At 39.0% G+C, this 11,828-nt stretch overlaps 1 protein-coding gene across 1 annotated transcript in view; it reads right to left on the bottom strand.

Annotated features, from left to right (window-relative positions):
- ACSM3 (acyl-CoA synthetase medium chain family member 3) overlaps positions 1 to 11,828 on the bottom strand; it is a 36,803-nt gene that overhangs the window by 7,761 nt on the left and 17,214 nt on the right. The window contains 8 exon segments of the mRNA XM_007466287.1: positions 2,268 to 2,287; positions 2,290 to 2,344; positions 3,264 to 3,390; positions 5,349 to 5,428; positions 5,700 to 5,736; positions 5,738 to 5,840; positions 6,072 to 6,220; positions 8,795 to 8,995. Of these exon segments, the coding sequence (XP_007466349.1) occupies positions 2,268 to 2,287; positions 2,290 to 2,344; positions 3,264 to 3,390; positions 5,349 to 5,428; positions 5,700 to 5,736; positions 5,738 to 5,840; positions 6,072 to 6,220; positions 8,795 to 8,995 (772 nt within the window).

Genomic DNA, 11,828 nt, shown 5'->3' with positions numbered 1-11,828 from the left:
AATGTGGTGTCTACACACACACACACACACACACACACACACACACACACACACACACACACACAATGGAATATTATTCCGCCTTAAAAGAAAGGAAGTTCTGACATATGCTACAACATTGATGAACTTTGTGGACATTATGCTAAATGTAATAAGCCAGTTACAAAAAGACAAATACTGTATGATTCCACGTATACATAGTACTTAAAGAGTAGTCAAAATCATAGAGGCAGAAAGTAGAATGGTGATTGTGAGGGACAGGTGGGAAGAGGAATTAAGGAGTCATTGTTCAATGGATATAGAGTTTCAGTTTTACAATATGAAAAGAATTATGGAGATGGATAGTGGTGACACCTGCACCACATTATTTAATGTGGTATTATTTAATACCACTGAATTGTGTACTTATAAATGGTAAAAATGGTAAACTTTAAGTTATCTGTCTTTTACCACAATAAAAAGAAATTCGGATAAATAAGTGAAAGTGGAGATGCTCATGGGGGATGCATGGGGCCATGCATGGCTCATGGGGCCAATCCTCTTGGCCACACGATTTTTGCATTCAAAGATAGTTACTCCAATAAATCACTGGGCTTAAATGAGTGGGGAACTGGTGGTACACTGCAGTTGGGATGGCTGTGAGTATAGCTATGCCTGTGAGACTCTGATAGCCATGCATGTTGGGAATTGTCATCAAGAGAAAACATCTGTGTGAAATGCCAATTTTTGATTACTTGTAATGCAGATATGATAATGTTTAATTATCAGTATTTCTTTCTCTGACCTAAGGCAGCCTATTAACCTATGAACTATTGTTAAGTCTTTTTACAGAATGTAACCAATGCCGCTCTACCATCTCAGAAAAGTTTTTCAAAGGAAAGGAATTCCAGGGAGAGGTGAATAATAACAATGCCTATCTTTTGGACCTTTATTATGTGCCAAGCACTTTGCTTTGCTCTTTAGAAATATTACCTCATTAATCCTAACTAGAAACCTATGAAATCAGTTCTGTTATTATTAGGGTTACCAACCATCTTGATTTGCCCGTGACTAAGGTGGGGTGTATCCTCAGGATGTACTACTTTCAGGGCTAAAACTAAATAAGTCCCAGGCAAACTGGGACAAGTTGTTCACCCTGGTCCCTGTTTTACAAATAAGGAAACAGACTTTAACAGCTTAACCAAAGATACTCAGCTAGTGAATAGCAGAGCCAGACCAAAACCATCAGGCAATCCTACCTTTAGACAAGGTTCCATAGCAAAGTGAAAGTGAGGGAAAGGAACCAGCATCTGGTTTATTCCATAAATAGTGACATCAGCAACCAATCTCATCTAAACTTTCTCAAACTTACCTGATTATAAGAATTACCTGAGGTGTTATTAAAACACAGATTTCAGCATCCCACCCTAAATTTATTGAATCAGGCTCTCTAGAGAAGGAGCCTGAGAATTTGTATTTTTGACAAGTACCCATGTGATTCTTTATGATCAGATAAACTTGGGAAACATTGATCTCATCTACGACTAACCCTCAGTTAAGACTGATTCTGAGGTCTCTGTAAACTCATCCATTTTGTGTTTTTGTTGCTATTGTTTTCTTTTAGGTATTAGTGTAAGTTCCTTTGGCTATACTTAGCTTTGGCTGGGTTGATCTGAGAACAAGTCTTACCCTGTACAAAATGTGCTGATGGGATAATAAGATGCCCCCTAGGGATCAAGTGATGAAAATGACAGTGGTTACATGACAGCCAGGAACTGGCCAGGCAGGCTTAGGAAGAGAGAGAGAACCCTGCAACCATTGTAAACTGTAGCCTCTTTTGGCCTACTTGACCCTTTTAGGAGGTCTGGAGCTCCCTAACCAGAAGGGGCAGTGTGGTGTCACAGTTAAGAGTATGGATACTGGAACCAGATTCCTTGGGATTGAATCTCAGCACTAGCAGCTACTAGCTATGTGACCTTGGGTGAGTCTTTAGCATCTCTGGGCATCATCTGTAAAACAGTTCTAATATTGCCATGTCTCTCATAGGTTCCTTCTGGAAATTAATATTTATAAAATGCTTAGAACTATTTGGCATAAGAACTGCTTTTGAGAGAAAAAAGAGACAAATAAACTAACATTTCTAACCCATTTCCATCTTTATATGGAAGTTAAGATATCATAGAAGTAACATAATCATCACCAAAACTAGGAATGTAAGGGAGTAGAAGCGGGGTGGGTGGTAAACAGATTGGGCTGTTAAATATTTTCCTGGGAAGGGATGTACAAACCTTAATATCAAAAGCAGGAGGCTTCCCATTGAGCCAGGCTTAATTTTCATTCCCTTAAAATTTCCACAGATTAGTACCTAGTTAAGAAGAAGAAAGAGTAAAGTAACATTGCAAATAACTTAAATTTATTCATTCATCCACCATGCATTCATTCACCAAATATTTATTCAGAACTTACTGTGAATCAGGCTCAAAATAAAACAAATTCTATGCTCTCATGAAGTATAGAGATAGACACTAAACAAATATAATAAAGTTATAACACTAAGTAAATTTATAATTGCTAAAATATCCATATTTATGAAAACATTTGTACTCATATTCGCATGATACTTGTTATGCTGTTTCTATTTAATAAATTCGTCAATTTTTGTTTTTATTTTATTTTTGGTATTCTAATTTTTGACCAGGTACTACTTTCTCATGGTTCATAAATTGAAGCATTATAAAAAGACAGACTGAAAAATTTCTTTCAGCCTTTCCCTTATCTGCTCCATTTTACCCCTCCCTTTCCTACATAATAACCACTTTTGTTATTATGTCATTCATTTCCTCTAGAATTTCTTCTTATTTCTACGAGCTCTTTAGATAAACCTTTTTAGAGTGTGCTTATCAAGGAGTTGTCCAGCAAACTTAATATTTCAGGTAACAAGGAGCTCAGCATTTTCTATTTTTAAGGTAGCCCTAAGAAATTTCCTCATTACATAGGAGAGATCTTTTTGTAGATCTAGTATTTTTTAATTAAAAAAAATTTTTAATGCCCTGGTCCTGATCAGTTATATAGTGGCTTTCCTCAGTGAATGGCTATTTAAACTGTATCTGTTCCAGAGCTTTTTTGCAACTATCTTCCCTCAAGTTTGTTTTTTTTTTTAACTGTTCTTCTAATCACGCCACTCCCTCCCTATCCCTCAACCACAAAGATATAATAAACACTTTGGTTTTAATTCATCTGACTGAATTGAGTCCAGCCCTGTCTTTTCAGTGAAGTCTGTAAACCGTTTCAGTCTGTCCATGTCCTTCGTGGATATCCAGACTTGTCCTGTTTCTCCATTGTTCAGTCACTTCAGAGTTGATTGACTCCCCAGCACCTACACAGTGCTTTAAGCTTTTGAACTTATAGTTTCTCAGAAGACAGATAACGTGTTAAATTTAGGAGGAAAATGGAGAAAAAATGGAAATTAGGGTTATTTCTAGTGAAATTTCATACAAAGTGTTTTAGTTTTTCCCCCAACTCCCTTCTCCAATACAAAATAAACAAACCATTCTACCATAAATTGACTCCCGAAACACCAGTTTTAATTTTTTTTCTTTTTCTCCCTTTTATTTGGGGTGGGGGGGTGGGGCGTGATTTGTTGCAGAGAAAAGCCATGCCATCCCTAGGGAAGGTACCACATAATATGTTAAATCAGTGATGAAAGGTTTACCAATTGTCTGGTTAAATTGTGGAGTATTTATACAATAGAACACTCTATAGTTGTTAAGAAACCTGGATTATACTGTTCAATAGCACTTTTTGTTATGATAGAAATTTCTGTGCTGAGCTGTCCACTATTGTATCCTCCAGCCCTGTGTGGCTGTTGAGCACTTGAAGCATGACTAGTGCAACTGAGGCCCTTAGTTTTTTTCATTGAGGTAAAATTGACTTATAATGTATTAGTTTTAGGTTTACAATGTTAATGATTTTGATGTTTGTATATAGTGAACTGATCAGCACAAGTCTAGTTAACATCTCTTACCCTACGTATTTACAAGACTATTTTTTCTTGTGATGAGAACTTTTAATATCTACTCCCTTAGCAACTTCAAATATGCGACACAGTAAGTCCTCTACATACGAACCTTCAAACTGCAAACTTTCAAAGATGTGAACGTGTGTTTGCACGTCCAATCACATAAGTTAGTTCACGTGTCTGGCGTACATTGTCACGTGCGCACATCCTCTACAAGTGGCTGTGCTTTTGTGTACTTTACTGTGCAGTACTGTATAGAGGACAGTAGTACAGTATCTTTATTTCAAGCCCAGGATGTCTGGAAGCAAGCGTAAAAGCAGTGGTGATGTAGCTGGTACTACTGTACTTTTCAAGGTACTGTACTGTAAGATTTAAAATGTTTTCTTTATTTTTTGTGTTTTTTTTAATATATTATTTGTGTGAAAAGAATTATAAACATATTACAGTACACTGCTATATAGCCAATGTGTTAGTTGGGTACCTAGGCTAACTTCGTTGGACTTACAAACAAATTGGACTTGTGAACGTGCTCTCGGAACAGAATTCATTCGTGTATGTGGGGGACTTACTGTACAGTATTATTAGCTATAGTATGGAACTGAATTTTTAATTTAATTAAAATTTAAATACCTACATGTGGCTAGTGGTTACCAAATTGGACAGCACAGTTCCAGGATGTATTGTAGGTGAAGAAAGGTAGGTCAGAACTGTGTGCATATCATGTTCCCATTATAAAAGAGAGGGGGGAGAACATATGCATATTGGCTCGTGCATGCATAGATCTCAGGGAGAAGGAGAACTGAGACTGAGGATAAGGTATATGGAGGAAGACTTTCACTAATATATTCTTATATACCTACTGAATTTTATGTCATGTGAATTGTTTCCTGTTCAAAAATCAAATAAAGTCAATTAAAAGTAGTGCTCAATCCACACTTTCAAATGGAATCAGTAATAAAGGACATTCATCTTCTTTCCTGTTTGCTGGGATAGGGTTTTAAATAGGGGTGACATATATTTTCTCAGCTCAGGTAGCAGTCATCATACAAAGGATAAACACCTTCTTATCCATAACCACTGGGCTCAGAGCTATACACTTGGCTGAACCTTCCCTTTCCTCTCCTTGCTTGAGGGAAACCGCCCTGGATATAGTAATTATCATTTACAGAATGTAAGCAAGAAGGAAGGGGAGAAGAGATTGCTAAACCCCATACCTACTGGCCTGGAGCTATGTTTTTAGGCAGAGAGATCTTTTATTTTATAAAATAAAAATATTTTATAATATTTCTTATAATATTTCTTCTTCCTCTCCCCTCCTCCCACTAAGTGCCCATTCGCCACCCTTTCTTACCTGGTCTTATCATTCTGCACAAGTATTATATCTGCAATTGGTGCTGAACAGAAGACTGTGATGGGAAACTTGCAAAGTGTCTGCAATTTAGAAGAAGTGGTCTTACCACAATTTTTAGTAAGTGCCTAAATGTCTACGGTAGATACAGCACAACTTAAAACATTGTTATTCTAACGTAAACTCGCTCACACCTTTGCTCTGTATATCTTTTCAGGCTTATTGATTTTACAGATGTGAAATACTTTAAATCATGTTGTCTACTCTGATTTCCGCAAGTTACTTTATTCACCAGTCCTGTCAGTGACAGTGCTAATGCATTTCTAAATGTTGACCTCTTTTGCTCTGCCTTACTTGCAAGGTGGAAGTTGGCTCAAACCGTGGCAAATACACATGCTCCCTGGATCCATGGAGAATAAACACTACTCCATGCAGATTTTGCCCAGCCTGTGTCTGAGGTATTCCACATGACATCCGAAGGGGTCAAATCCAGCCGTACAGATAAAGAAAAGAAACTAGCCTAGAGATTATCAGCAGAATTCTGCCTAAGAACACATCTGGTACACACACACACACACACAGTAAACAAAGAATAGACTCTATATATATATATATATATATATATATATATATATATATATATATATATATGAAAACAAATTTAAAATACCAATAAAGGAATCATCACCTTTGTAGCACTGACACTTCAAGCTACAGTTCTGTGAGAGTACCTTCCATTTATAGATAATCCTAAATCAAAACTGCTGTGGGTGTGTCCGGTCATTTTAGGAGATCCGCTTGTTCCGCTGGTGAAGAAAATGGCCATCGTCTCATTGTGTTTTGTCTTCACACAGGTGGTGTTGTCACTGACATGTCTATGAAGGAAGAATTACAATGATTCTGCACATTAAGCACAGCATCATATTTTTTGTTTTAGTTTTGATTTTTTCTTGGCTGCACCACACAGCATGAGGGATCTTGGTTCCCCGACCAGGGATCGAACCCATGCCTCCTGCAGTGGAAGCGCAGAGTCTTAACCACCGGACCACCAGGGAAGTCCCAAACAGCATCACACACTGTTACCACAGAGAAGGATTTACTCAGACCTCTTCATCTCATTGATCAGGCCCCAGTGACTTAGGGTGAATTCCAAGGTAAAAGCCATCTCTCTCAGGACCTCCCTGGTGGTACAGTGGTTAAGACCCTGTGCTCCCAGTGCAGGAGGCCCAGGTTCGTCCCTCGTCAGGGAACTAGATGCCACATGCATGCTGCAACTAAGAGTTCACATGCCACAACTAAGGAGCACACTGCAACTAAGACCCGGCACAACCAAATAAATAAATATTAAAAACAAAAAAAAAAGCCATCTCTCTCTCTGCATCTTTTAAGGTGTTTTCCAGAAGCAAACTAAACTTTGTTGTCAACAGCCCATTTATAACAAGTTGACTTCATAGCTTTTTACTGTATAAGGAAAAGTTGAAGCAGTTTAAAAACTCAAGAATTTTATCATACCTCTAACAGAAGGAGGATTCTATGCTCTTATAATCATGGACATGTGAAGAAAAAGGTGATTTTTTAAAAAATGGGTATGTTAATAGAAGTCATGGCTAATAGTATAAGGCAGGGATCATCAGGCTATAGCCCACAGGCCAAATATGGCCTGCCTTCTGTTTTTGCAGATAAAGTTTTATTGGAACACAACCATGTCCATTCTTTTACATATTGTCTGTGACTGCTTTCTACACTATGACAGCAAGGGTGAGTAGGTATGATAAGAGATTGCATGGCCTGCAAAGCCTATATATTTATTATCCATCCCTTTTATAAAAAACATTTGCTGACCCCTCAAAAGGATGGTTTTTCTGTTTCCCAAAAAAGAGTCTACATAGTTCTGAATATAGTAAACAATAAGACTGAAGAGGATCTAAGTATCCACCTAGGGAAGGAAGGGCCTCAGTTAAAGAGAAAAAAAATTTTGGTACCAAAGGATAATTGGGCTTTGATACATGTCATACATCAGGGCAGCTGAGGGGAGGTAAACTCTGCACATTTGAGTGTCTAAGAAGCATACAGAATTTTATTTGGGAATATTGAGCTGAGAATGAACGAATCAGAAATATCCAGCCATGAGAAATATAGAAAAGCTATTTTTAAATCCCAACAAAGATAAACCAAATGTTTAGGCTATAATTCCATATTTTTTTTCTTTAAAAAAAGTTTGTACTATAGCTGTGTACCTATCACTTCTATCATAGATACGGTTACTCTTGAAACCTAAGGCAGGTTTAGTGTACCAGTCTCTCAGAAGCATTATACATAGCAGTTAGGTATGTGGGCTCAGAAACCAGACTGCCTAAGTTTGAAACCCAGTTCTGCCAGATCCTAGCATTTGACCTTATTCATCTGTATAATTACAGTTCCTACTCCCTAGGTTGTTGTGATATTTAAATGAGTTAATATATCTGAAGTGCTTGGATTAGTTTTTGGCACATAATCAGTGCCATATAAATATTAGCTATTGTGCAATTATAACATTTTTATTAGAACAGAATTTGGCCTTTGATAACTCAATAAATGTTAGCTATTTTAGAAGAGGTAGGAACAAGTCCATAGTTGCCAGCATGCTCCAAAATCATTGAGTAAAGGTAGGAAGCTCATTCCAGAAAGGGAATTTGCTGCCACCCTAAAGCTAAAATATAACCAATACTTAGCGAGATTTCCAAGTGACCCCAGGAAGCACCCCAGAGCAGGGCTTGAACGTCAGTATAATTCAGTTTTATAATTGCATCCATTAAATAGTCTTCATACTATAACCTGATAGAAATGTTACTGTCATCAAGGGAATGATGCAGCCTACAAAGAAGGACTGACTGTGATCAATTCCCCTGGGAGATAACAGCTCTGTTGTTGATGCTGCGATGCACCTCCTAGATCCTGCTTCAGGATTTAAAACATACTCCCTCCAGGTGCTGGGATCCTTCTTTAGATACTACCTTGACTGAAGACAGCTGCCTTGCTCAAGGTCATGCCTCCTAAGGACAGCCCATACCCAGTTATTGATCAGCATAGGACCTCTAGCTGTGCAGAGCTTTGAAGGGCTATCCAAACTCCACAGATCTCAGTAGGCTGGCTGAGGGCTTTTTTGGAAGTACAATCCCACATTTTTCCCTTTCTTTCACAGGTGTTTAATGCAAGATAACTCCTCAACAAACTTCTTACACAACTAATTTCTGTCTTAGGGTGTGCTTCCTTGAGATCCCAACCTATGAAAAACACTGCCAGCTCCTTATTGCCTCAGAGCTTTGCACTATAAGTGCAGGAATAATCACCAGTTGTTCCCTTTGTCTATTGTTTTAATTTTCATTTTTCTGGTCAGTCATGGATTGACTGTCTTATCAATGTTGCATTTCTTCTTGGGAAGCTGTTCTACAACAATTATGGCTACTCACTTCATCATCTCCTTGAGGTTCTCCCATCCCTCTCTGGGGCTCTGAGACACAATTAGCCTGGAGTGCAGATTTTCACATTTAGATGCAACACCATCTACTGCTGGAGCTAAAACATCATTGGTAATAATGCAGTTTGGTTTTGAAGATGGTAGTCGGTAGAGGATGTCTTTCTGGGTCATCTGAGTGGTTCCTGGATTAAAACTGTCCCTAAAGGAGAAGAAAAGAAAATGTTTAGAAAGGATTTCCTTCACCATGTTAGGGTAGTGTAGATAATTCGTGTACATTCTGTATTTCTCAGAGTGAGTTAGTTGGTTTTCTAGGCAAGGTATCTGTCTTCCTTTCATTATTATGCTTTTGCGTTTCAAGGAATCTCAAAGTCTATGACCCTTTTGACCTAACATGAAAGGGTATTAAATCCTGGATAATTATCTTCTATCCGGAGACCATAACATTCAGCTTGAAGAGGGTTTTGATTGAAAAGTAATATTACCCAACATTTATTTAATACTTTGAGTGCCAGGTGCTATTTAAGTGTTTTGCATGTTTTAACATTTAATCCCTACCAAAACCCACAAAACTCAAAAGCTATTGTCAACTAAAAAGAAAATACACAACATAAAAGTTGAGAATTATGTTTTATTGGGAGGACTTTCTCAGGATGTAAGCCTGGGAGCAGCCTCTCAGATAGCTCTGAGGGACTGCTCTGAAGGGTGAAGGGAGAAGCCAGGATATATAGGGGTGGTTTTTACAACAAAAACCAGGTAGTTGGAACATCAAAAGATTACTGTTAATTAAAGAAAACCTGACATCTCAAGTTAATGAATTTAGTGCTTTTCTGTGTATGGGAAGATGCAAGAGTCTGGGCTCACTGGAATCATTCCTTTGATAGGCACCTCAACTGTCTAGGGCCAAGATCCTCTTCTTTCCCATCCTGAGTTCCCTCAGGGCATTACCATCCTACAGTGGCTGATGGCTTGATGGCCACAACATCCTTTGTTTGCTGATATAGCAGGTGGCATTCTTACTCCACCCTATAGATAATATGCCCAAGATCACTAAAGTAGCAAGTGGCAGTGCATGGACTGAACCCTGCAGCCTGACTTCAGAGCTGTACATTTAACCACTTCGGTTCAGTGCCTCTTAAAAACATACATGAATATTTTATGGTTTCTTTCCAAAGAGAAGGATTGAGGCATTTATCTCTTCTGTGCTTCTACTCACCACCTGCTGTAAATTACACTGTAAGGTGTAGTGTAATGGTTAAGAGTGTGTCCTGGAGCCAGACGCTCTTAGTGCTTGGCCTTGAGCAAGACTGCTTCACCTCTGGGATTCTCAGGTTCTGCATCTGTAGAATGGGGATTATAATAACACTACCTTCTTTATAGGATTATTAAGGACTAAATGAGTTAAAATGCATATAGAGCTTAGAACAGTACTGAATAAAATTTAGCTATTATTTTCTCTAAGGATTAATGGACTTTCAAGAATATATCTATACCTGTATCATATTTCTATCTCTGTCTCTATCTGTGTTCCAGATTCCACCACTCAAATTCCAGACCTTCAAGTAGGGGTGGAAGGCATTTAGTTTATAATGGTTTTTCCTCTTCCTGGTGACACAGCGGGCAAGGAATTTTGAAGAACATATATCTGGTCATTCCTGGACTCTTTATTTATTTAAAACTTTATTTTAAAATTTTTGGCTGTGTTGGGTCTCCATTGCTGCGTGCAGGCTTTCTCTAGTTGCGGTGAGCGGGGGCTACTCTTCGTTGCAGTGCGTGGGCTTCTCATTGCGGTGGCTTCTCTTGTTGCGGAGCACAGGCTCTAGGCACCTCGGGCTTCAGTAGTTGTGGTACACAGACTCAGTAGTTGTGGCTTGCGGGCTCTCAAGCACAGGCTCAGTAGTTGTGGTGCACGGGCTTAGTTACTCTGCGGCATGTGGGATCTTTCCGGAGGGATCAAACTCGTGTCCCCTGCACTGGCAGGAGGATTCTTAACCACTGAGCCACTAGGGAAGTCCCATTCTCGGATTCTTGACACTGGCTCATCTTTCCATTTTGGAAAGGACAAGTCCCTCCCATGGAGTCCTTCAAGAAACAGACAACCAGGACCAAAACAGAAGGTTCTTTAGAATATCTTCCCTTTCTAATCAAAGCAATGCAGCAATTTTTATGAGGCTTTAACTCCAAGGTTATTCCTTAGAGATGTTGCACCTAGAGATAAGTAGTAAGCCTGCCGTGGCCAACACTTTTCCATAATGTAAAGGCACTTACAACAAACCCACTGTTGACATTTCATGACCAAGAAGAAGTACTTTATTTAAACACATTACCCTTAGATAATTAAGTTCTGCCAACACATAATTCCTGAAATATCTTTAAAGGAATCTATTAACAGTGATCAGTCTTACCTATTAAACCTCTTCCTATCCAAATTATCACTTGGGAAGCATTACACTGTTTACTTTAAACATAAAACAATCTTCTGGTATTGCTCTGGAGTGATGTCCTAGATGATTATGTAACAGGGAAGAGCCAATTCTGACTCCACGTTGGATCTGTTTCTTTTAACTTTTGCTTTTCGTTGCTTTTGTTATTATAATCACTGTCTATAGCTGTAAGCACACATAATGGCCTGCCACAGGGAACCCTGCCCCCCTGCCTGACTGTTAAACTAAAGTGCCTGGGGGCGGTGGAAAGATGGCGGAGGAGTAAGACGCGGAGATCACCTTCCTCCCCACAAATACACCAGAAATACATCTACATGTGGAACAGCTCCTACAGAACACCTACTGAATGCTGGCAGAAGACCTCAGACCTCCCAAAAGGCAAGAAACTCCCCACGTATCTGGGTAGGGCAAAAGAAAAAATTAATTAAAAACAGAGACAATAGAATAGGGACGGCACCTGCACCAGTGGGAGGGAGCTGTGAAGGAAGAAAGGTCTCCACACACTAGGAAGCCCCTTCGCGGGCGGAGATTGCGTGAGGCGGAGCGGGGAGCTTCGGAGCCGCGGAGGAGAGCACAGCAACAGGG

This window comes from Lipotes vexillifer, unplaced genomic scaffold (genome assembly GCF_000442215.2).
Source record: "Lipotes vexillifer unplaced genomic scaffold, Lipotes_vexillifer_v1.1 scaffold783, whole genome shotgun sequence".
NCBI classification, from domain to species: Eukaryota; Metazoa; Chordata; class Mammalia; order Artiodactyla; family Lipotidae; genus Lipotes; species Lipotes vexillifer.
This window is presented reverse-complemented; position numbering and strand designations above follow the sequence as displayed.